This window comes from Cryptotermes secundus, unplaced genomic scaffold (assembly GCF_002891405.2).
Source record: "Cryptotermes secundus unplaced genomic scaffold, Csec_1.0 scaffold394, whole genome shotgun sequence".
NCBI classification, from domain to species: domain Eukaryota; kingdom Metazoa; phylum Arthropoda; class Insecta; order Blattodea; family Kalotermitidae; genus Cryptotermes; species Cryptotermes secundus.
This window is the reverse complement of record NW_019738876.1, coordinates 17,469-44,432: the sequence shown is the minus strand read 5'-3', so window position 1 is coordinate 44,432 and position 26,964 is coordinate 17,469. Positions and strand designations below refer to the sequence as shown.

The following is a 26,964-nucleotide window of genomic DNA, read 5'->3' as shown; positions in this document are numbered from 1 at the left end:
TTATGATGCCCCCATAAATAAAGTCCTACATTTCATTTTAAATGTAGGATTAATAGAGGGTCAATCCAAAGGGGAAACACAATAGATCATTGAAGGTCGCAGTGCAAGGGCCAGATTTTATGGCCCACCCCTTACACACATACATACATACAAGATAACAATTTCATTAACCATCATTATTCAAGACAAGGAGATAAGCTACAGCCACAGACAGTAAGTAAAGCACACCAGCTTTGGTGTCCCATCCAGTGGCTTGCTTCATCATCAGAAATAAAGCTGCCAGAGAATGAAGTCAAACACTCACTTCCATCTGGTGCTGAGGCATAGAATTTGTGGAGCTTTACCTCCATGGCCCATCTGTATCTATATGATGTCCTTAGGCACAGGGTAATTTTAGCATTACTCTTTTAGCACAGAACGAAGAAAATGTGTTACTGACATCCTCTTATTATTTTGTAGCATAATGGTGGAATTTGGACAAGCCCACTTTTTCTCAAGAAAGTTTATAAGTGTTATTATATCAGTCTAATGGAAGTTGCTATCTGGAGCAATGTTACCAACCAGTGATATTGAGCGTAGGTGCCATATGAACGCCTTGTCTTTGTGCCTGAGCATGTTGTGAATATGAATAGCATTTATGCAAATTTTGTTTTGCTGGTTGAAGAACCACTACAATATGTGATATTGTTGTGTGAGTGTGTGCATTTGTGCAGTACTGTGTAACTTATGATTAGTGTTCATATATAATTTTCCGCTATACAGTAACATGCCTTGAAGTTACCATTAAATGTATAGCATATTAAAAATATGTTAAAATTACAAGTAATATCCCTGTCTTAACAGTATAATACTTTCGGGGTCTTACGCCATCTGCCTGCAAATATTCTCCTTTCTCATTTAGCATCTCAGCAGAACTTTGCATTTGAAGTCACAGAAAAATTTGGTCAGTCTCAGATTATATATAATTTAATTCCTTGTTTTATTACACTCAAGTGAGTATTCGTAGTATCTATTCATCTGAAGACAGGATCATCTTAAGCAACCCTGAGTCTGATACACGAGATCACAAAGCACAACATTTAGAACCAGGTCACTAATATTAATGTACACGTGAAAACCTTGAAACACAGCAGCAAATATGATTCAGTCAGCATTATCTAAGAACAAGTGTATAGCCCAACATGTATTTCAGTAAACACAATGACTTCTTAACACCTGTAATTCACACAAATGTGGGCAGAACAAAATGAAACTTGATGGTTATTGAAGACAGATCAGTGTTACCAGTCTATGTCTAAAGAATAATAGCTATAATATTTTCATTTGTAGCAACATTCCTTTCTTGTCTTCATGTTTAACGTGGAAGTGAAAAGTTGAAAACTGTTTGAGACAGATATCCACATTATCAAGCTACCTGTTTTTTGACTATTTGATGAGACAGTAAAATCCATTTTTGAAATGGTAGCACCCATGAGGGAGTTTCAACTATTGCTAATGGCAGCAGCCACCTGGACCTAGGTTTTTTTTATTGCTGGTGAGGTGGGACTAAGTCCCTTGCACTGCGGCCACTTCTGGCCTATTCTACCAGCCCCAGATGATAGGTGAGGGTGATTGTGGAGCAAATGGTGGAATGAAGATTGGCAGGGTAAACCGAAGTACTCAGAGAAAACCTGCCCCACTGCCACTTTGTCCACACAAATCCTGCATGACCAGACCTGGGATCGAACCCAGGCGGCCATGGTGGGAAGCCAGAGACTAACCGCTTGAGCTATGGCACTGGACCTAGGTTTAATATGGGTTTCTGATCATGAAGATTGTCATATATTTTGCACATTCGAAAACTCTATGCTGTAGTGGTGGTGTTGGTTTGATCTGATCAGAGATAAAACTTCAGAACTTCAGAAGAAGAATCTGGTGTATAATCACGAGATCAGCAGCTCCGTAGCTTTACAGCTTCAGTAAATCCAGTCTATAAATGTCATCCATTTGGTCATTATTTCTTTGCCTGGTGAAAGTTTTAAACGGTTTCATCACAGCCTTCGATGATGTCCTGTTGTGCTGTCTTCAATTATACATGTGAGGATGCCTTGTACAGTTTTTGCTTAGACATCATGTTTTGTTCAGTATTATCAGTGTTATAATTTTTGTCATTGTTTATATTATAATAACACTAATTTTTAATTTATTTCCTCATTATTATTTCAAGTGTAATTATTATTATGAACTTCAAAATCTATTTCACTGGAAGTGTAAACAATAATTTATTTATTCACAACAAGCTACTTAAGTCTGTTACTTTGTTACTTTGATGTTACTTTAGTTGATGAAGCTGGTGGCGCGCTCAGTGCTAGTGATTTACCCTGACAAGAAACAAAAGCAGCGAGAGTTAAAGGCCAAGAAACAGTCATCACCATCATTTGTAAGTCACCTGTTTTCGGTTTGCTGCTCCTCCTGCTGCCAGTGATGCTTGTCAGTCCACCATTTAGTGTGACATTTTGCTGGATAACTGTTCCCGAGTTCTGCACGGTTTGTGCCTCGCAAGCAGGTAGCGTGAGAACATCTGGAGGAGGAAAAATCAGTAGTAACTGCTTTTGGGTTAAACCATAATAACAGCTATCAGCATTATTTACAGTTTATGAAATTTCAGTAATGGTACAGTGCTGTAGGATACAGGTGGATGTAATTCCATGGCTTCTTTGATTAACTGTTACATTGTCAATGACATAGAACATGGAGGATGGTTAAGTAGCATTCTGTCTCCTGGGATATAACACCATTTAGTTCACTGAAAGTCAGCTGATATTTCAGAGGAACACAGAGGTGACATGTTCCTGCAGAATGTCAGTTGTTATATCCCAGAAGATAGAACTCTCCATAGGACACGTTTCTTTATGAATAACTGGCAAAAGTGCCTGTTATTCACTCACATTTTTTTAAGTAAATTGTATTGAAATAATGAAACAGATTACTTATTATGACATGCTGTATCCCTGCATAATGAATGCTTGATGCATTAAATGGTCCAGGCAAAAAAAGCAGCAGTTGAAAAGAATATTTGGACCTTGTGAGAGAGGGAAGAATAGGTGGATGGATAAAGTTATATAAATGGAGCTTCATTATTTGCAGTCCTCACCAGATATCATTAAGGTGGTCAGGTCTAGGATGATGAGATGGGAAAGACGAGAAATACTTGTAGAATTTTAGTAGGAATACTTTTAAAGGAAGAAACTGCCTGACAGATGTAGACAAAGAATAGGAAAGTAATATTAAAATAAGCAAGTGATGTGTGAGGATTTGGATTGTGTTCATCTGGCTCTGGATAGAATATAGTAGTGACCTGTTATGAAAATGATAATGAACCTTCCAGTTCCATGAAATGTGGAGAATTTCGTAAGAACCTGAGCAATTGTCACTTTCTCAAGAAGGGATTTTCAATAGAGTCTTTTTGCACACATGCATACAGTGAGTTTTCTGGGAGATGTTTCTGTGAAGTGAACTTAAACTTTATGGGTCAGCCTGACCTTCTGCTTTGCTGTGCACCCTCAGAGAATCTCACTATATACATGTATACTTATCACTTACTAACAGTAATATTCAGTGGCAGTATTTGTGTTCTGTACCAAAATTCAGCATCATAAATGTTCACTTTATACAATATTTACTATAAATTATAGCTGTAAAGTAAATAATGTTGATTCAGCATATGGAATACTGTATAACTTGGAATCCCGGTGACCTAAATTTCTTCAAACTCCAGATGTTTTCAGAGAGATGCCATTGTTTCCAAGTGAAAGCAGTTTTTATAATCCTTGTTATTCCAGTGCAGTCTGTTTTTTCATTCCCAGCTTGGCTTTGTCATCCAGAGTTCCACTGAACAAACACTGAGGACAACTGTGTGGAATCTCTCAGCCCACCAGTTTTTTGTTCATGCTCATCTGCTTATCTCATGCCAGTAACGTCAGGAGTTGATACATCATTTCTAAATGACTCAATAACTGACCAGTCCTTTCAAAATTCAAGTGCTTATATCGGAATTGTATTTTTCAATAACATTGTCTTGTACTTCAGAGTTCAGTTGACAATGACATTCTGAATCTAAGGCACTTCACTGTTTGGTTACCAAGAAGGAATACCAGAAAGTGCTGTAAGTATAATGGTGAGTAACGAATAAGAAGAAGGTGCATAATAAAATAACATAATAATTTATATAAAAGTATGTAAGTTTTGAGGTTTTCACGGCGATGACAATGAAGAAAGTCGTCTTCTGGGTTTAGGCACCGTGTATTCTTCGTTTTGGCCGACGTTTCGGAGGAACGTAGCGCCTCCATCTTCAGAGCAGTTGAATGGCTTGGAATGCTGAGAGCAGTAGCAGTACTTTTATATAAAAGTATTTTTGGAATCCTTATTTGCACTCAGCCTCTAACAGAAATGAGTACCAGGAATATTGTTGGAATATTCTTGGGGGTAAAGGGCGGCCGGCTTGTAGGGCCGACAACCTTGTGCCATCTATGAGCTGATTGTCTAGAAAATGTGGGAACCTCAACATCTCACAACCATATGGGCCTCTACAGCCTGTTACAGGGATACCTTTACTTCTTTTTGCTTAATAATGCATTTATATATAAATAATATAAAGCAGTTGAAGCCCTGCTACGCCCTGAGCTCTGTAGTCCCTTATGAAGCACCTTTGTTTCCAAACACGTTCCTGATACAATTTAGTGAAGCACTACAACGTTTTCCAGTAATTTTCAGTGTCTGTTATGTGTAAAGAATGTATTAATCATTATAGTACAAGGATCAGTTGTGTTGAAGGTAAAAGCACTGCATAATATACCATCATTAATTGAAATGAGTTTTCTATATTTTACATGTCAGTTAGTTTGGATTTCTGCATATGAATACCAATTGATGGTAGAAACAAACGACTGCACCAGTGCTAGTCAAAAATATGTTTCATCACTGTCAATTAAAAACTAAAAACTTGTTAATATCAAAGGTGATTGGAGATTTTTGTAATTGTAGGAGTGTTTCTTTTAAGCCTGATGCTGGGAGGCTAAACATTTGTGATGAATTCATGTGTATATCTGCATACGGTTTCAGGTGTGGGCTGCTGGGGCTGTACATGTGCCTATGTTCCTTGTAGGTTATGTATGAGCTGACTAACAAGGTAGTTACTTAGCATGTTCACACCAGGATGGTTCTTTGGTTCTCTCTGTAACTGTGCACAGGATAAGTCACAGAACCTGCAATTCAGTGATCCAGTTCAAAAGTTTTATCTCTTTGCCTAGTGATAGTTAGAAAGCTGTTTCATTATGCTTCTTACCCTTGAGACAAATAATAAATTGTAAATTTGCCCCTGCATCTGAGCAGTGTGCCATGAAAGCATATAAAGGCATGTATGTAAGACTCTTCATAATCTAGAGTAGTTGCCTTCAGGATCTAGCCTTTGTACTTGTGGGGAAACAACCTCAGTCTCCATTACATAGGAGACTAGTTAGATTGAAGAGCCAGTCTGGATGTAGGGGTGAGCAGTAAAAGCCATTTTCCCACTGTGAATCAAATCCTGGCTATTCATTCATCAGTCACTTATTTATTCACTCAGCTGTCACAGTTCATAAGGTAGACATTCTAATTGTTGTATTTGACCAGGAAGAATGTATATAAGTTTATATTTTTCCAGATATGGCTACTCACAGTCAATCAAAATTCTTATGAATTCCTGTGAGGCCTGTATAAAAATATTCAAGAATTGCATTCTGGTACAAACATGTTAAGTATTTCCTTATTCCTATGTATGGTGCTGAATAGATTTGTTCTCTTTCCTTGGAGCTAACTCTGTTCTGCTTGTAATACAGGCCTTGTTGGTTCCCTGTGGCATCTGGTGGCTACTGCTTATACCTTTGTCCTGCTTCTCTGCAACTTACTTTTAAGTCCTGAAGCTATGATATACTGTGAACTGAACATGTGAATCTGCTGCAGATGGAGAAAATATTCAGTCATGCCTGGAAAGGGAAACATGGGATACCAGAAACTATACCTAGAGAAGAGGACAAGAGGCAGCCTCAGCCTCTTGTGGAGGATTATGTGGATGATGAACAGGGACTCCAGAGGAAGCATGTAGTGGACACGACACTCCTTGTTCATTTCTTTGGAAAGAAGGGGAAAGATGAATTTCGCTTTGAAGGGTTCAAAAGGTTACATGCTAATAACAAAAATATTATGGATGTTGAGCTTTCATACCTTCAGATTTCAGTTTCAGCATGTTGTTGTCTTGCTGATCACTAGAGCAATTTACATTTTATTTTTTTTAGTAATAAATCTGTTGTTTGATATATATATATATTCTCAGTATTTATAAATGGACCATTACATTCTTCCTGTTGGTCAGTTCATTAAGACATTAAATCACTGTTGTTTCCATACATTCAACTATAAAGTTTGAAATAGTAAATCACAATTTACATTTAATCTGGGATAATTAGGTGATTTTTCCATTGGCATTCATCCCATGGATTTAATCTAACAAACCAACTTCATGTTACAGGACCTCCCTCAAGTATTTCATAGTTATTTATTTGACCAAGAAATTTCATGTTTTGAAACCTGGAAGGTTATTGTTGTGAACATGAACTCTCTGTCTAACTAACTAACTAACTAACTAACTAACTTCATGGAGCTGAACCCTTCTTAATAAGCTGGTAGTTGTGCAGCTACTCAAGAACTTCCCAGCAATTTATGAAACCCAGAAATTCATTACTGTGTTCACAATAGCCCTCCACTTGTCCCTATCCTGAGCCAGAATGATCCAGTCCATTATATCTCTTAAGATCCATTTTAATATTGTCCACACATACACGTCTTTGCCATCCTAGTGGTCTCTTTCCTTCTGGATTTCCCACGAATATCCTACATGCAGTCATCTTCTCCATTTGTGCTACATGCCGTGCCCACCTCATCCTCCTTGATCATTCTAATTATACTTGGTGAAGAGTTTTCTCCAACCTCCTGTCACTTCATCTCTCTTTGGTCCAAATATTCTCATCAACACCATGTTCTCAAACATCCTATTATTTTATTTTATCATGAACAACTTCTGTTTACATTTTAAAAAATGTTTCTGTAGGAACAATTTTAATATTTTTCTCCCATCCATGTAACAGTGCCTAGACTTCAGGCAACTAAGATTTTGTTCATTTCTTGTTCTGTCAGTTGCATGTTATTTGCCCTATCAGTGTGGTCCTCATTGAAAATCATAAGATAAAAGTTAATACCATTTAAGTAGAAACTTACGCATGTTCACAATTTTGCAGGTTTATGGAGAACCTTCAGACCGAAGTATTGGAATTAGAATTTCATGAATTTTCTAAGGGGCATGATACTATTACTGAAGTCGACTTTGCCAAGATACTACTACGCTACACACATCTCGACACCAATGAGTATGCTCGTTACAATAAAAACTGCATGACATAAATATTAATTCTTAATTCTTTAAGTTTTTGGCATCATGAACGTTTGTTTGGAGGCAAACTCTGCATATACAACAACCATAATTAATATAGAAGAGTTTTTGTGGGATAATTACTGAGATATGTCATAAGAATGGTATATAGGTGCCCTGACTGAGGTTTTACATGGTATCATAGTATCATCATCATTGTCTGCAAGGATTTGAGGCTCATACTGTCTCCATATTTAGGTTCAGGAATGCTGCAATCTAAATACCTTTCACTGTAACAACCTCAGAACTTTCAGTCTATACACTGGTAAACATTTTTATTATTTCATGATGTTCTCTCAGCCACTGAGATTATATAGCATCAGATGAAATGGTAGGATGACTGTGAATGTAGAATAATGAGGGATCTAGAAGGAAGTGGTCATGGCCTATTTTGAGGTACCCCAGTACTGTTCCAGCACTTTAGCTTTCTGTTCAGTAAGTGCCATTATGGGGTAATTTCTAATATCAGCAGGCTTTGATATTATCATTGAGGTTCTGTTATGAGAGAGTATTTTTTTATTGCTAGTGGGGTGGGACTAATTCCCTTGTACTGCGGCCACTTCTGGCCTATTGTACCAGCCCCAGATGATAGGTGAGGGTGATTGTGGAGCAATTAGTGGAATAAAGATTGGCAGGGGAAACCGAGGTACTCAGAGAAAACCTGCCCCAGCGCCACTTTGTCCACCACAAATCCCACTTGACCAGACCCGGGATCGAACCCGGGCTGCCACAGTAGGAAGCTAGCGACTAACTGCTTGAGCTGTGGCATGGCCCTATGAGAGAGTAGGTTATCCAGTTGGTGTAAAGGACATAACCTTTGGAGTAAAATATCTTGATTATAAACTTAGCCACTTATCTCTGTATGGGTCTGAGATGCAGTATCCATGGAGGTTTACATCACTCCTACTGTACTCCCTCATGTATGACACTTACTTTCTTGCCTCAAAATTTGCTTGAGACTGAGGAGAACCATGAAAATTCCTATCAATCAGGATTGGAGTCATGTATCCCCTGGATGTAAGTCCTGCAGCATCTTACTCATTGAACATATGCATTCCATTGGTGTCCGAAGTAGGTGAATTCAGAATTTGCAACAGATTGCTGATACAGTCTGCTGCAGCAAGCTCAACATCAAGAAAATAAGTGTACAGATATATAGACTCTGATTGTCTTTATTCCTTGCAGTCAACTACTTCCATATACTCTGTCGTATTTCAAATATTAAGTCCAACATAAGTCTGTTCTATTATATGTAATTGACACTAATGAGTTGTTGGTTTGTCTGTCCACTTAACTGAAGTTATTTGTCTCAAGTGTTTCTGAAGTTCATAGTTCCCACTTTTCCAGGTTCTGAGCTTTAATTTCACTGTGGTATATAAACATCATCTGTCACACCAAACTCTTTGCAGGTTAGCAAGTGTTCTGAATCACTTCCTCCAATTATCAGACATGTGTACGGTTTCATCTTCAACAAGTGAACATTTCAGTAACTTCAGTTTGCCCTTGTAATGTTTTAATAATTATACAGAACTTTTGCAGAAAGATAAAGAAGTTAAAAGTAACAGCTCTCAATCCTTGCTCTGCTTGATGAGAGACTTCATTTCTGTTCATTCTTCATGTCTCTTTACTTGTGAATATTGTAGCAGTTTCATTGACTTGGTGCAGTTGTAACTTACACATATTCTCTGTCATATTTCAGGTATGATATGTACTTGGATCGCTTACTAGACCGAATCAAGGAGGAGAAAGGAATCACATTTGAAGAGTTCAGGGTTTTCTGTCAATTCCTTAACAACCTGGAAGACTTCACTATTGCTATGAGAATGTACACACTTGCAGATCACTCTATCTCTAAAGGTAAAGAGCCGTTCATGTGATTGTCCCACATCTATCTGATGTGCACTCAATTTAAAGTGCATAACTTCAGTCTCCTCTGATAGTGTTATATTTTATTGCATGTAAATATTTTTATTTAGAGACACAGTTCTTATATGTTACAGATAATTCATTTTATTTTGAGTTTTCCTTTTCCTTTTGTCACTTTCCAGTTATCACTCTTCTTTATTCTAACTGTTCTCTATCTAATCATACTGCACTGCTGTCTGTAGTCATCTTAGTTTTACAGTGTTTTCATATTAAATTTTTAAACTATTCTAAACAAAACTAATAATTCATATCAGTTCAAATACTAACTAGCATAAAAACTATAAAAACTACGAGTAGGGAAATAGAAAGGTCCCTAAAATCTAGTCAAACCCATGGATATGATGAAATTTTGAATAATATACTCAAAGCCTGTAAAATCTTTATTAGTGAACCTATAAGTTACTTATGTAACAGAGCTATGCATGAGGGTATATTCCCAGGCTACAATTGTACCAATTTACAAAAAAGGCGATAAAAACTTAGAATCAAATTACAGACCTATATCCGTATTGACATCTGTTAGTAAGATATTTGAGAAGGTAATGGACAGTAGATTGTTAAAACATTTGCATGACAATAGTATTGTCACACTACAAATAACTTCCACGTAGGTCTCAACCCAGTAGAACCTTTATTGTTCTTCTCTTGTACACACACGCTTTGCAATTGTCATCACTTGCAGTATTACAATGACTGCTCACAATGTCTCGGCGATACTGGACTCTCTTCTCTGGTGGTTGTTCTAAGACTCTTCTTCGACGGCTGGACAAAGACTCACTTCTTCGAAGGCTGGATCGAGACTGACTGCTTCTCGCCGAAGCTAGGCATTTATCCCCTCGGCCGCTGCTAGGCAAATGAACCCTCTGTTATAGCAGTGGAAACGTTGCTTTGTTGGTTCCGCGTTTCCTACGCAATGACCCATTGTTATTGCGTTGGCTCTGTGGGAACGCTTCGCGTATTCATCGTAACCGTGGAGATTCGATGTTCTCGACACAACGGCTCACTGTTGGGACTGCAGTGCCGCCATTGTTACTTCCTATGCAACGGTCTATTCTAGCGTTTCCATAGAAGTTACTCTTCTGGATTCCCGACACGTTACAGTATATTAAGCAAATACCACCAGTTTGGATTCAGAGAAAATCAAGGGACTGAAAATGCAATTTATAGACTTATCTCTGGAATACTAGACTCATTAAAAATACAAGTCTGTGGGATTTTCTGTGATTTAGAAAAGGGTTTTGATTGTGTTAGCCATGATATATTATTAAATAAATTGAGGTATTATGGAATAAAAGACAAACAATACGACATATATAAGTCATATCTATTGAATAGAAAACAGAGAACTGCTGTCTCCAATGGGACAAACAGTAGTAAACTCTCGACGGGTTAAAGTAACTAATGGTGACACACAAGGGTCGACACTGGGACCACTATATAAATGACCTATCCAAGATTTTGGAGAGTAAGAGTTTTCTCATTCTATTTGCTGATGATGCCAGTTTTTTAATCTCTCAAGACAATCCAGTAAAACTTAAAAATACAATAAATGAAGTACATAGGGTACTGGAGGACTGTTTTAAAAAAAATTAATGTCACTTAATATAATGAAAACATATTATATAAACTTCACTGTAAAAAATAGTGTAGTTAAGAGATATGGGAGGCATAGGAACGGTTTTATTAAATACAAATCACATAAAATTTCTTGGCCTGACTATCCAAAATGATATAATGTGGGATAGACATATAGATGAGATAATAAAGAAGTTAAATACAGCTTGTTAGATGATAAGAAATGTAAAACCAGTGGTGTCTGTAAAGACATTAAAAAGTGTTTATTATTCATACTTCCATTCTGTTATGACATATGGAATACTGTTTTGGCGTAACTCAACACATGCAGAGAACAGTTTAGGAATATGAATATATTTCCTTTCAGATCACAGTATATATATACTCTCTGCTGATGTTTGTAGTAAAAAATATAGAAATATTTGATACAAAGGGATCACTATGAAATAAATACTAGACATAATATGGATATACACATGAGCCAGGTAAATTTGGCGAAATATGGTAGTGGGGTAATTCACATGGCCTTAAGGATTTACAGTGCACTACCTAATAAAATTAAAATAACTTCTAATGATATAAATAAGTTTAAAAACAATTTAAAGGAATTTCTTTATTTAAATTCTTTTTATACACTGGATGAATATTTTAAGAGATAATGGTTATATAACTATATAAATATATAGGATGTTGAGTAGTACAGTAAATGGATAATCATCGTGGATGTACGATAACCATACTTATAGTTGAATGTTTTTATATGTTGGAGTTGTTGTGTATGTTAAAGCTATATGACCAAAATAGTCTGTTACTTCTGACAGAAACTTTTATCTTAAATTTTTATTTTAAATGATAATTTTGAGTGTATTGTGCTAGAGAGTAATTGTATTATGATGTAAACAAACACTGTCATATATTATAAGTCTTTTTGACAATTGCTTGATAGTATTAGCAAGATAAATTGACACAATTCTGTATCTAAGGCTTTAGCCTACTATAGATGTAATGGAATAAGGAAGAAATAATAATACCCCTGGACCGAAGTCTGTAAGTCATTCCACATGTTTATATAAATATTTGCATTTTATTATATACAGTAAAACTTGGTTATAGCAACATCGGTTTCTGCGACACCTTGTCTATTGCGTCAAATATTCAATGGTACGAACTAATTCCTCATAAAACAACTGTTTTTATACCTTGCTTAGTACGACATGCACAAATGCATCAACCTCGTATGTAACGTCATTTTCATTCCTGAATTTCTCTGATATGGATATCGAACGTAATTTAGAAAGTGTGTATTGGGCAAGTAAGAGGAAACAGATGAAGATAACTGATTACTGTACTCCTATCAAGGTACAGTAAGGCACAACAATTGATGTAATCTACTGTAACTTGGTGAGTAGGCCTACCTTTAATATACAGTATTAGTGGGGTGTGTATTGTCAGTGAAAAGCGCTGTAATATGTCTTTGATATTACACATTTGGGCAATTCCACGTTAATGTTACGTTAGTCTGTACTTAACTACGTATTCCACTAAAAAATGCAACATTTTAACTCGGTTTTTGGTAGATTTTTACGTGACTAACATAAGGCTACTGTGGAAGTGCCCATTTCGGTTACAACGACATTCGTTTATAACGACACTATTTTTAGGTCCCTTTGATGACGTTATAACCAAGTTCTACTGTAATTCTCTCTTGCATTCTGGTCTGATAAAATGTATTAAATATTTAAAATCATATATTTGTTCTCTTGGTGTATATTGATTTAAACTGTGGTTTGATCTTAATGTTCCCAGATGAATTCATGCGTGCAGTGAAAATTTGCACTGGAACCAGCCTGAGTCGCCATCTAGTGCACACTGTGTTCCAGATCTTTGATGAAGATGGAGATGGGCAGCTGAGTTACAGGGAGTTCATTGCAATTATGAAAGACAGGCTCCACAGGGGATTTAAGGTATGAGCAATTATATTCAGTATTGAAAGAAGGTCTGACATGTTTTCTTCACATTCTTAAATAATTCACCAATTTCATGATGAGCTGGAGAGAGCTCAGTCATGAATTCAGTCCCATCAATACCAGAGACTGTCCCTGGGACTAAAGCAGCTGGAGAAAGAAGCTAACCACCCGCCTTTATTCAGTCCTGATACCTGTGATGTATGAAGTTTTACCTCCACCTTTGTATATGCCTTCATAGCATGATGCTTGGACATAGACAGGTCTAGTTTACCTTGACTCACATTTCATAACACATTATTTTGGGAATATTTAAAAAAATATAAAATGAGACACACCATGACAAATCCAGTTTATAATTAATTTATGATTTTAAGAGATTATGGGGGTGACATAAGCTTCTGAATCCTGAAAGTCACCTAAAGAATATTTTAAACATCAGTTACTACATAGCAGAAAACACAATGCAGCTCCATTATGAAGACAAATCAGTTATTGCAGTTTATGGAAATAAGTAGTTTCTTCCTAGACCCAAATAAAACCTACTGATAAGGCCATGCCATAGCTCAAGCGGTTAGTCGCTGGCTTCCCATCGTGGTGGCCCGGGTTCGATCCCAGGTCTGGTCAAGTGGGATTTGTGGTGGACAAAATGGCGCTGGGGCAGGTTTTCTCCGAGTACTTCGGTTTCCCCTGCCAATCTTCATTCCACCAATTGCCCCACAATCACCCTCACCTATCGGCTGGTACAATAGGCCAGAAATGGCTGCAGTACAAGGGACTTAGTCCCACCCAACTAGAAAAAAAAACCGATAAGGACAAAAAACAAATTGAGGTAGGATATACTTTATGTCATATTAACATCTGTGGTTTTCAGAAATTCAGCATGAACCTTCTGAATTGGTTTTTATAACTGAAATTCTGGTGTACATTCATGTTTTCAGTCATATGCCAAGAATGAAGGCTGGGATGCTTTTAAGTCATGCGTGAAGCAAGAAATGAAGACGCCAGTGTAAGAGAAAACTGCATGTATCTGATTAATCATAAAAGTGTGCAGTTATATTGGCTCATGAGTTTCCAATTTGAATGAAGTGTGAGAAAACTCTGGTTCTTTTCATATTTCTGATCACTTTATATAAATCAAGTTTTGTTTGACTCCATACACTACATGAAGTCACCCACTGTTGGAAGTGTTCAGCAGAAAAACATTTAATTGGTTTCAGCACAACAGTTACCTATCAAAACAAAGATGTGCCTAATTCCATATACAATCACAAAACTCCAGCTCAACAAATACAAGTGGAGGCCTTCAAAAGATGTGTACTATAGACTCACATACAGTTCTTTTTTACTGTTTATACAAAAACAGATATATGAATGCTTGTCCTTGCTGTTTCCATTCCTGCTCCGAGTTTGGTTCCACGCACGAGGGAAGAGGCATAAGGTACTGTTTATTAATAAACTGAAACAAATGCCTTGGGTCCATTTATGTATCACTTTGTAGGTATAATACCTCAGACAAATGTGATTTATAATAGCATTTCAAATGGTACCAGTATGTATGCAAACAATAACCATGACAAATTCTGTATCTTTACACAAGTGATTGATGATTCAATATAAAATATGAAAAAAAGACATTCATTGGAATGATTGATGAAGGCCATGAAAACCTCAAAAGAACTGAGGGTGCTGTGTCCAAGATTGAAGCTGGGTAGCTGCAGGACACAAATCAGGCACACTAGTTGACAGCTACTGATTCTAACTGAACACAAACAATTTTCAATATAATTAACTTGGGAGGAGCCAGGATAGTTCAGTGTAGTAACTAGGCTACAGACTGGATGAATGAGGAATCAGGTTCAATTTCTGGCAGGGGCAAGAGATTTTTTTCTCTTCTCCACAGCTTCCAGACTGGCCATGGGCCCCACCCAGCCTCCTCTCCAATGGCTATCATTTTCAGTGTCTTCAGAGGTAAAGTGGCCAGGAAGTGAAATTCATCACTCACCTCCATCTAGTGCTGAGGATTAGGGATGATGGAGGTAACCTCCACTCTGCCATATGTCTTCATGGCTTGGTGCTTAATTAAGTACAGGGATACCTGTACCTGTTTTACTTATAAGTAACTTGGATTAATAGTTTTTGGAAAACCTGTGGATTATCTGATAGAAAAGTATAAAGAAAAATCATATGCAGAAAGTTTAGCATTATTTATTTATACATCATTTCATGTTTTCACAAACTAACTTTAGTTATTCCTCTATCATGTCAGCAGACTGCGCTGCTCTCCGGGGTGTTTTTGGTATGGCTCGGTTTTACTACCCATCACCTTTCTTTGTTTCATCATTTGTTCGTTTTGACATTGTCCTTGACATGTTCCTTCTATTTATGAACATTTTTACATTAAATACATTGTTATTCTGTAGTCTGGATTCATGTGCCACATGACAAAAGGGGAAAACAATATGAACACTTTCACAAATGTTTCACTGGCACAGGTTTACTATAATAGAATTATGCAATTAGGACAACAGCACCTCCAGTAGTTCAACTGGAGGACGTGACAAAACAAGTTTCCTTCCACAGTTTCCTCAACAGGCTGGGAAGGTCCTGCAAACAAATCAGTTTAATTAATTAAAATCAATGCTGTCACAATCAGTAATTATTTTGCTATCAATTTCAATTTATTTCAAATTCAAAATAGATCCAGATACAGGCTGGGAAACAACCATTGGATATAGAATGAATCAGATCAAAAAACAAACATTCCATTCCCAGAGGAACAAATCAAGGCATCCATAATATAAAACAATAAAAAAGAACATATCAACCATATATATACAACAAAACTCCCCCAGTTTACAAAAACAACACAGAACCAAGACAGTAGAACTCACAGGTTTCAGGTGTCAGTACAAGCTCTTTTTTCATTTTCATTACTCATCTATTATTTCCATAAAATCCAAATACTTTAGGATGTGGAAAAGTCATATTAGATAAATAAGCAGTACAAAGAACTAAGCCAAGACATAAGAACAGAACCAGAATACAGTTAAGCTTACTGACTGGTATATACAAAAATTCATCCCCAGTATAAAATGGGTGACAAGTCAAGAATTCTTTTAGTTTTAATTTAAACTGCTTAATATCTTTATATAATTGCTTCAAATTTAGTGGGAGACAAATGAATAGTTTGACGCCCATATAATTTGAGCCTTTTTGATATAATGACAAACGAGTTGAGGATTGATATAGACTTAGGTTGAGTACCTGTCTAGTGTCTCTATTATGTATATCAGATACAAAATAATATTGATCCATGCTATCGACCACAAAAGATAGTAGTGAATAAATATACAAAGATGACAGAGTAAGAATTTTTAGAGTAGTGAATATCAATTCCATTAGTTGATCATTCAGTTACAATAGACAGTTAGGATGCCATTCTGAAAAACTAGCTTCAGGTATCTGAAATATATTCAATTTACTTTTTACTAGTTTTAACCTCAAAAGATGTCTTAGTACCACAAACCCAGATCACTGATTTTCACCTGCAATGTCATATTGAAAAACATTCCTTTGTTTTCCTTTGTAGGTTGAGACTTGAAATTACAGGTACATTACTAGTTTATCAATAAAATAATTTACAATTAATTTACCGAATAACTAGCTGTTTATCAACTGATGTTAACTGATTGATAGTTGACACTTCTAATTTATATAAACTTCAAAGTTAATTGTAACTTCTTCTTTCAGCATTGATTACTACCACATTACACATTTCTAATGGAACTTCTTAACATATTTACAAATCTTGTACAAAACATCTGTGTCTTGCTGTAATGAGTATAAACTTATAATGATGTTCTTCCAAAACATTAGTTCACTTTCAGTGAACTAGAAGACAGAAATCTTCAATTTTAATACTTTTTATAAATTCCCCTCACACAGACTGTATAGATATACACTAATAGGTTCAGATTTACTCTTATCTGCAAGAGAGAACAAACCTTTCAAAACTGGATTCTGGTTCTGCAAACTTATGTCTGACCATGAAAGTAGCCAGGACTTCAGCAACCTTGTCTGGCACATCTTCGTGCACAGCATGTCCACACTGTGGGAGCACTTGCATCTGGAACTTGCCTGCAGATAAAATACAGACATGTAAATACTTGTGTTCTAGTGATGACAGGCAAACTATTTCAATAGAAAATGCTTAATTATACAGCAAGCAATGTCACAATTTATTCACCTCATCTAGTACATTAATTGCTACTGGAGCCAGGATAGCTCAGACAGTAATGGGCTTCAGGCTGAACAGTTGTGGTTTGATTCCTTGCAGAGGCAAGATTTTCTCTCCTCCACAGCGTCCACACTGGCTCTTAGGCCCACTTAGGCTTCTATCCCATGGGTACTGGGGTTCTTTCCCCAGGGGTAAAAAGGCAAGGTCAAGAATGGTAGAGCTATACTTGCACTCCCTAAAATGTCTTCCTGGCGCCATGGTGCATAATTAAGCACAGGGACAACTTTGCCTTTGCTTAGTACTATTAATACTTGAAGGACTGTACATGTGGCACATGCAGCATGTGGGGGGCATAATGCATATAAATCTGTTATTGGAGAATCTCATGGAAGATTTAGGCACAGATAGGAAGATAATATTAAAATGGTTGTGAAACAAATGGATATAACAAAATGAATGAGATTGAACTGGCCCAGAAATAAGAAATTATTTATTTTTTAAATATGTTTGTTAACTAACTTAAATTTATCCAAAAATTGGTTTATCTCAAAAGGACATACAGTTCACACCTCCCTATTTAAGATTCATGGCTCACCTTGCATCTGACCAACAGTTAGATCCTTGTCAAGTCTATCAATTCCAGCCAAAAGCAGCATTTTGGGTACAGGGCAATTAAGGAATGTGTTAGATAAGCCTTTGAACCAGCCAGACCAGTGTTTCTCTGTCTGACCCAAATCTATTCGCCACACGTACCTCCATGTCTGACTGTCTTTGTCTGCCTGAAAAGGAAACTGTACTATAGACAATTCACAGTCAGATGAGACATTATAGAGGATAGAAAATTAAGGATATGAGGGAAGCAGGCCAAGAGGGAGACGCCAACAAATGTGGGAACAAAGTGTTGTTCAGAATATGCAGAACAAGATGGAATGAGGCCAAAATCCAGGGTAATGTCAGGAAAAGCTGAAGATTCATTTTCAACAATTGTACACCATTAAGTAAAACAGCATCAAGTACATAATCTCACAATTAAATGTACAATGATAAATAATACGTTGACTGACAATGCCTGACTGACTGGCTGGTTAATGATGCTGTATTAAGTAAAACAGTATAACCTCTATAGTTTCAAATGAAATGTAGGAATTATCAAGAATAACAGAAAAGCATATGGAAGTAAGGCACCAGCCACACATTTGCCTGAATTGACTGAATATAACTGAAAAACCTCAGGCATGGATGTTAACTATTATACTGTAACATTTACGCCTCACCGGCTTGTCATCTTCAGTTCAACATGAACATTATGCTCCCATTAAAGTACAGAACTAAGGGGGGAGGGGAAGTGCTGTTACAAATTTAATGCAATGTCTTGAGTTAGGTTAGGTTAGGTAACTAGCCAATAGCAACTGAAGAAGAAGAATTAAATGGTTTTATTAAATTCTTGTTCAGTACATTGTCATACCAAAGCAGATGGATGTTTGAAGACATCTGCAACCGCTGTATGACCTTCACTGTTTGAGGCTTCAATTACTTCTTCCCAAATGGCATCGCCAGACAATGCACTCTGCCGCTCATCCACTTGGCCCACAGGTACATATGTATCTATATCATTTGTCGCAAGTTTACCCGACTTACTACTGAAATACAGGTCACAGAACATCATTGTGGTAAACCATATAAAAATTATATTTTAGTGTTTTTCATTGAAGTTCAAACATCCATTCCATGTCACAGGCACAGTAAATGATTATGTCATAATCTACTAAACTAGTTACTGCAATCAAATATGAAATGTTAATATCACAATTTTCAGAGATAAAATTAAAGCTCTTAACTGTGGTTATGCCTCCTGAAGATTCCTACGGGAGGTACTCAATTAAAGTTTTGCGACATATCAGATCAAAATGGCTATGCTACATGCTCTAATTCACTGGATACTGAAAAGTTCTGAGCATCCTCAGTTTCTCGGAAAGATGCACACTTGTTCTCTAACTTCATTTTAAAACAGTCCTTGCACTGAAATTATTTTGGATTTATAATCTGATTGGCATCTTTGCTGTAAGTAATAACATAAATAAGCTGCATGTTAGCCAATATTCATGTGACAGAATTTTTAGATCCATGAAATATTTCATCTCTGTATGGAAATATGAAATTCTCATATTGCAAAAAGAAGCATCTTCCTTCAAAAACTGTTTAAGTGAAAAATCATTATTCCCCTTATTAATATCAATAAAGAGACATCTGAGAGGTGTTAATGCAAATTCATGAACTGAATGTGATGAATAAGGAGTTAAGACATTCATTTCCTACATTTATTTTGCTGTAATAGAATTTCTCATGAGAAACAGTGTTATAACACTCAGTATATTTTGCAGACAAGCTTTCTCTGTATTTATTCTGTGCTTTTCCCTGTGGCAGAAGAGTTCTGTTCATAGCAGTGAAAGGGTTAAAGGAAACAGTATCTTTATAAATACTCTGTATCAACCATTGAACACTTACTTTTTAATCTGTCCAGGCATGGAAACTTTTGCAGACTCAATATTTCTCACTTGTCCACTTCGTATACTGCAAAACAAATACAAGTTTTCTGTAGTTATAGAAAGCTCTGTGATAGAATGAAATAGTGACATTATGGCATGTATGTTCATGTACAGTAGAACTGTTCAGTTCCTATTCAGACGGTATAAGTCCCAAAGGAGAAAATTATGCACAGAAGTTTTCACAGAGCGATCAGCATCAGGTATTGGGAGCTACTAGAAAAACTGGTAACAGAAACAGTGCAGATAAATCGGGCAGTGTTCGGAGAACAAAACATGACCCAGATAAAGTGAGCTGCATCAAGAGTTCAAGGATAATCACTGATAACTGGAAGATAACCCATGCAGTATACAACTTGCAACATTTCAGAATCGGGACAATGAGACATGTATAGTGCGGGTGGTGTGCTCTGTCATCAGATGGTACAGATGGCTGCCCAACAATCAGTACCATGAGCATTCTTCAGGGTGCCTGCTACAGTCAACAGAAAGAGGTACAACATGCTTGTTCATCTGTGGGAAGCAGTGTGCATGTACCATCCCAAAATGTGGGCAGGCAACGACTGGGTACTCTTGCATGACAGTGCTCTGGCACATCAGTCACCGTTTGAGCAACAGCTTCTTGCTAAACATGATAAACTGTGGATTCAAGATTTTTACATCAGTGGTTATGAAGAGGTCTATCCTCTGCAATATACTGCCATGTAGTCTGGTGGAAGTCAACCAATATTTCTTGTGTGGCTTATACTCCAACCATGAAGATGGGGGAAATATGTTCCTCTGAAATGCCAGTTGACTTTCATCTGACTGCATGGTATTATATTGCAGAAGACAGAATTTTTAATGGTAAGCAGTGCTTCACCACTCACTGTACTCTCTCACTGCATTATATTTACCTCTTTTAGAAGATGGAGGACCATCTGAAGGGTTACCATTTCGTGTATGGACTGAAGGTTTAAGTGGCTTCAAAGACTGTGTCACAGGAGGTTGCTTGTGATGACTTCAGGGAGTTTCAAACACAGACACCTGTATAAACTCTGGAATATTTCTGTACTTGATGATGACTGTATCTAAGGTCTTCTTAGTGGTGGCATATTCAAAATGTTTCCTTTCCCAGAACTTTTTGAAGCTACCATATATAACCGATTACTAATCATGGAACAAGTTTTCCAGTTTAATGAATGATGTGAAATCCTTACCACCATTCAATTGCATTCTCCAAGGATGTAAAATGTGTTGGTCGTCCACGAAGGAAACTTTGCATGCTTGCCAGTGCATCTAGGGCTGTTCCCTCCACAACATCAATCACAGCAAGACCAATCAATGAAGGGATAAGGTTAGCACTGGCAGTGTGCACGGCAATTGCTCCACCCATACTGTGCCCAATCAGTATTACAGGAGGTGGGTCTGAGTCATAGAGGGTCCTTACAATATCTCCAACATCCCTACACAAGAATAGGTATGTTCATGAAGCAATCTTAAATTCACTATAAATAATATTTATTTTATTCCTGTCAACACAACACTGTTTCCAGCAGGCAGAGTTTGCTGTCTAGGATCTTGTGCTGACACGCATAAAATGTCCTAGACAGCAAACTCTACACGATGGAAATAATGCTGTGTTGACAGGAATAAAATAAATATTATCTATAATGATTTACACAACATGATGTAACAAAATACGAATCATAAATTCAATAATGACACTCTTATTGTCATGCCTAGTATTTCAGAATACGCAACTGCCACAAGACTGCCTGATAGAATAACACAAGAAAGAGCCTTATATTCATAAGAAAAGAAGAAAGGTTTGAATATCAGAATTCTACTTGTCTATACTACCACATAATACAAAGGAAAAGTTGTCCCTGTATTTAAGTACCATGACATGAATATATGAGATGTAAATAAAGCCTCAAACCTCAGCACCGTATGAAAGTGAGTGGTTAGCTTCATGCTCCAACCACTTCATCCAAGGGGTTACAACCCCTTGACCTTTCTGAACAGAAGGGTTTGTGAGCCATATATAAAGTTTCCATACAAGAATTGCAGATTTGAATATTTACCAAATGTAACAGGGGTATGTGGTAGTGTAGTTGGTTGAGGCACTATGCTACAAGCAGGAAGGTTGCAGGTTCAAGTCCCAATGAGGTAACTGGATTCTTCAATTTGCCTAGTCCTTCCAGCTGTGCTATGGCCCTGGGGTCAGCTCAGCTTCCAACAGAAGTGAGTCCCAGGAATCTTCCTGTTGGGGGGGGGGGTAAAGGGTGGCTGGCATGTAAGGCTGACAACCTCACTGCCATCAGTGAGCTGACTGTCTAAAAAATGCAGGAGCCTCATCATCTCTCAACCCTATGGGCCTCCTTGGCCTGTTACAGGGATAGCTTTGCCTTTACCTTTTTACTCCCCACAAAATGTAACAAGATATAGCAGTAGAATAAATTGTAATTTCAGACTATGTGGTGAGCTTCATGCTCTTGACACTTTGCCCTGGCTGCTCACGGGATAGGAGTATATTAAATGCAGACAGACTTGGCTACACTCTTCACAATACCAGTTATGAACAAGCAGAGCGCACAGAAGTACAGTATTCACACAATGATACCTTGCCATGGTCTCTGCAGACAAATCCTCTTCATTTGTCGTTATAGTGTCTCCATGACCTCGTAAGTCAATAGCCAGTACTTGACAACCTACCATACTTGTCACAGAGGACTGAAATGAAAGTTTTAGTTATCAGTTTGATGCAATGCCAGAATCAACTAGGAAGAGATGCAAACCCATTCTACACTTGAAAATAAAACACTTAGGTTTGTAACCATGTGGCATATTTTAATAGCTGATCTGCAAATGGATAATTGCCATGTGTTTTGCAGTCGAGAAATATGCCATCTGACTGTAGGAGGAATACAAATTATAAGAACAGTTTACAGAAATAGTTGCACCTATGACATAACAATGACATGATATTAAAAAATATAAAAATTCAACTGAAATTTGCATAAATTTCACACTTACTACACTTTCTGCATATTAATAACTTACAGAGAAGAGGGCCCATGTCAGCGCTGAGAAGCCACCGCCATGAAGCAGCACCAACAGTGGACCACTATCACCCAAACAATACACTCTAAACTGGTTTCCATCTACAGCAACATCACGTCGCTCACTAAAATAACGACTCCATTGAACTGGTGTATAGTCTCTCTTTTTGCCAAAGCCACTACGCCGAGCACCCCTGTAAGTGACAAAGCTTTTATTCCACACACATAAAATGTCTTTCCACCTTTTGAGATTCATTACTCTCGTTAATATATATGTTCAGCTGTGTGTAAACAGACTAATTCTGCTTACACAGAAACTCTAAAATTGGAACTATCTGGCTGCTGTTCTACATTTGACATTTTAGAACGTTATGGGCATTACGTATCCAGAGTCACTATCAAGATATGTCACAATTTAGGAATACTAAAAATCACTATCCACAAACCTAGATCCTAATGAAGCAACCGGCACAACTGGCGGCAATTTTGCTTTCAGAATCGTCTTTTGCAATGTTGACATTATGATGAACTGCAGACACCAAAATATCAAAATTCCACAGCCTTTCCAATACCACCATTCGTTCCTTCTTCTGACTGTACAATTGTACCCCAAATCAGTCTCACACGATTATTTTCGCACATCCGTGACTTCCAGTTCCAGTACGGTCTTCTGTCAGGTGCAATCGGGCGCAAATGTTTAGTAATCTGTGGCAAATACGAAATGAATGTTATGGCAGCAAACTAACGTTGTGGTGCTTTGGAGTTCTGCCTTTTGCTAGTAGTAACATTAGGAAACGAGATAGAAATAGAACAACAAAAAATAAAAACATCATCAACTTCACCACTAAGGAAACACCTACCGATAAGCATAAGATTCAAATATGGGGGCAAAGAATAGCAAACGAAAACAGAAACAAGCATCCTGAAAAAAAAAAATATGAAGAATCCAAAAATACATATTGGGAAAACAAGAGGACATCATGCAAATAATAGAACAAAACGAAATCGACGATGCCGCACGGAAGATGACTGAAATACTGCAGAATGCTGCCCCAACAGCCAAAGAGAGGAAGGCCAAAATATGGTTCAATGCAGAATGTTACAATATGAGAAAAGCAACAATAAAGGCACTACACAGGGCAAGACAAACTCAGAATAGCAACGAACTAAAAGAATATGCAGAAAAAAGAAAAAGATACAAAGCTCTGATAAAAAGCAAGAAAACTGAACACATCGAAAATGAAAGGAAAATGATAGCTGAAGAAGCCGAGAAAGACCCGTTCGTGGCAACCAAAACAACAAAGAAACAAATGCCACAAGAAGTAAATATAAAGATATGGGAACAGCATTTCACCAAGATACTCAGCCAAAATACACCCACCAGCGGCCCCCGAACGGACGACTTCAGGGCATGTCAACCAATCTCACATGCAGAAGTATTAAAAGCTATAAAAAGAACACAAAACAAGAAAGCTGCAGGACCAGATGGAATATATTATGAACATATAAAAGAAGCAAAGGGCATTATATCAAAACCACTAACGGGACTATACAACAGATGCCTCGAAACTGGATCCATACCACAAATTTGGAGAAAATTCCTGATGAAAGTACTATACAAGGGAAAAGGAGACCCAGAAGACCCGAACAACTACCGATGGGTAGCGTTAGAAAACACAATGTTCAAGATACTGACCAAAATCCTAACTGACCGTTTAACAACAACAGTAGACTCACTTATCCCGGAAAATCAATTTGGGTTTCGGCCACAAAGATCAACGATACAAGCCATCACAGCACTACTAGAAGCAATTGAAGAAGCACTAAGACATCCACGACGAAAATACCATGTAGTGTTCATAGATTATAGCAAGGCATTCGACCTACTCGACAGGAGTATAATCACAACAAAACTGAGAGAAATAGTAGGAGAAGAAAACACAACAAGACTAATAGGAGACATCCTCAAAAACAATAAAATCGTAATAAAAGACACGGTGTCACAATCCGAAGAAACAACCCAAACAAATGGCGTACTTCAAGGGGACCCCCTCAGCCCATTACTATTCAATATTACAACAGCAGACTTGGCCAAAACAATGGAAAAACACACAGGGGTACAATTAATTATGTAAGCGGACAATATGACAATTGGAGGAAAAAATATTGAGGAGCTACAGGAAGCCTCCCGTACACTGGAGAACTGGGCAAAACAAAACAAACTACAAATAAATAAATAAAAACAAAACTCAACTAATGGCTTTCAGAAAAGGAGGAAAAAAAGGAAAAAATGACGAAATAAAATTTAATGGAGAACACATAAAATCAGCAAAACAATATAAATATCTCGGCTTAACACTGCAGTCTACATCTACAACATTCACGACACACATAACAGAAAAATGCACAGCAGCCATCAAAGCTATATTCACCATTCGAAACCTGCAACTATTATCGCTAGAAACAGCAATGAAAATATTCCATGCAAAAATTTGTCCCATACTACTATATGGCGTAGAGATAACCTGGGAAAAACTATCCAAACAAAACCTGTGGAAAATAGAACAAGTGAAGGCAAGATAACTTAAACTAGCGCTAGGGCTTCCTAAGAACACACAATCCAGATAAACATACGAACTCTGCAAGGAAAATTTCCTATTAGAAGAACTCAGATATCAACTGCGAAGCACAAAAAACTTAGAGGAAGTTATCAAAGAAAGAAAACAAAAAAGAGAGGAAATATGGGAAGAGTTCTACAGCACTGATGCAATGACTGACAGAACCTGGACAGGACCCAACAGAAAATTACGACACACAATTACTAGGTTGGCAACACACAGATACCACCACAAGATATGCAAGAACGAACGTTTCCACGAAGCAGACGACACGTGTGTGTGTGTAAACACTGTGATAAAAAGTGCAGTTGATACCACATTACCATATGCAAAAACTTAACCACATCAATAACTGACTACAGTCGCGAATAAAAACAATTACTCTATGCAAATTGTGTGCATTCCCTTTATTATTAAAAATCTGCATCGGTAACAGAGGTAGCAGAATCGGTAAGATTGTTAAACTATTCAGTGTTTCTGGTCGTAAGTCTTATGGGGCTTGACGCCAAGACGAACTGAATGGTGATAAACTGCCAGTCATAAAGTAACTTTGACTTTGAGTTAGTTCACTTGAGACACTGGTCCGCGATTTGCACACAGCTTTAAACCCCTGTTAGAATGCTATTACATAATAAAATTATGCAGGCGACAAGCAGAAGTCATACAGAATCATGAGAATGAACATGTTCATCGTTTAGGATAAGGCGAAGCCAGGCATAGAAAATAGAAGAGGCTTAAACTGGCGGTGGTCAAGCTTGCGACCGTTAAAGTGACTACCATTATATCATAAGATATGTAAGACAGGCATGATCTGCTTAGCCAAGTCTGTACTGACAGAGGACTTCTGTATAGTGCAAAAGGAAAAATTTCCTATGACATGCTATACGTGTGATACGTACACTTGACGAAAGGCATAACATATTCATAAGTGACAAACCGATCTCGTCAGGGAGGATGTTACTTAATGTTACTTAAGGACTGTTACCGCAAGGATTCAATTGAAAAAGAAATCTCTGGTAGTGGGTCTAAAGATGCTTGACACCAAGACTAACTGATTGGCGGCAAACCGCCAGTCGTAAAGTAACTTTGACTTTGACTTTCTGTCAGTTGAGAGTGCAGTTCTGTATGGGAGGCTGTGAAGAAAGGGGTCAGTTGCAAGAGTGTGGCTGTGAAGAGAAGACTTTATGTGTGACATTTGTATTGTGTAATTCAGTGAGACTGTTATAGTTCCTGTGTTAAAATCCGTTACCAGGAAATGGCCAGTGGGGACTGTAGTAGATTGAGGACACTTGTCTGTATGTGTCAGTGACGTGTTGTGAGTGTATAAGTGGTCATTAAATCTATTTACCAGTCCAAACCCCATCTATAAGAAAGAGACCACTGGGAAGACCAAGGCATAGGTGGGTGGACAATATTAAAATGGATCTTAGAGAGATAGGATGGGATTGTATGGATTGGATTGACCTGGCTCAGGATAGGGACCAGTGGAGGGCTCTTGTGAACATGGTAATGAACCTTCGGGTTCCATAAAATGCTGGGAAATTCTTGAGTAG

At 37.4% G+C, this 26,964-nt stretch overlaps 2 protein-coding genes across 5 annotated transcripts in view; one reads left to right on the top strand and one right to left on the bottom strand.

Moving 5' to 3' along the window:
• LOC111871167 (calcium uptake protein 3, mitochondrial) overlaps positions 1-14,603 on the top strand; it is a 101,765-nt gene extending 87,162 nt beyond the window's left edge. For 2 of the 4 annotated variants that reach the window (XM_033754133.1, XM_023864055.2), the window contains 6 exons: positions 2,321-2,419; positions 5,980-6,194; positions 7,311-7,439; positions 9,201-9,358; positions 12,809-12,966; positions 13,908-14,603. In XM_033754133.1, coding sequence (XP_033610024.1) covers positions 2,321-2,419; positions 5,980-6,194; positions 7,311-7,439; positions 9,201-9,358; positions 12,809-12,966; positions 13,908-13,979 — 831 coding nt within the window. In that variant the 3' untranslated portion in view covers positions 13,980-14,603. The remainder of the gene's footprint in view (positions 1-2,320; positions 2,420-5,979; positions 6,195-7,310; positions 7,440-9,200; positions 9,359-12,808; positions 12,967-13,907) is intronic. The other 2 variants (XM_023864057.2, XM_023864056.2) reach the window with 1 other exon arrangement.
• Positions 14,604-15,158: 555 nt separating this feature from the next.
• LOC111871170 (protein phosphatase methylesterase 1) lies at positions 15,159-23,470 on the bottom strand. The gene is made up of 9 exons (XM_023864063.2): positions 23,240-23,470; positions 22,795-22,987; positions 22,355-22,464; positions 20,949-21,194; positions 19,712-19,777; positions 18,672-18,846; positions 17,802-17,985; positions 16,974-17,106; positions 15,159-15,573 (listed from the first exon to the last, which is right to left on the bottom strand). The coding sequence occupies exons 1-9, from the start codon at positions 23,311-23,313 to the stop codon at positions 15,555-15,557; spliced, it is 1,200 nt and encodes a 399-aa protein (XP_023719831.1). The 5' UTR covers positions 23,314-23,470; the 3' UTR covers positions 15,159-15,554.
• Positions 23,471-26,964: the final 3,494 nt, after the last annotated feature.

Coding starts and splice junctions, on each gene's coding strand:
- LOC111871170 (XM_023864063.2), bottom strand. CDS start 23,313: ATGTCAACATTGCAAAAGACGATTCTGAAAGCAAAATTGCCGCCAGTT. Junction 22,988..23,239: donor GTTGCTTCATTAGGATCTAG/GTTTGTGGATAG, acceptor TGTCACTTACAG/GGGTGCTCGGCGTAGTGGCT. Junction 19,778..20,948: donor GAGAATGCAATTGAATGGTG/GTAAGGATTTCA, acceptor TTTGTTTTGCAG/TATACGAAGTGGACAAGTGA.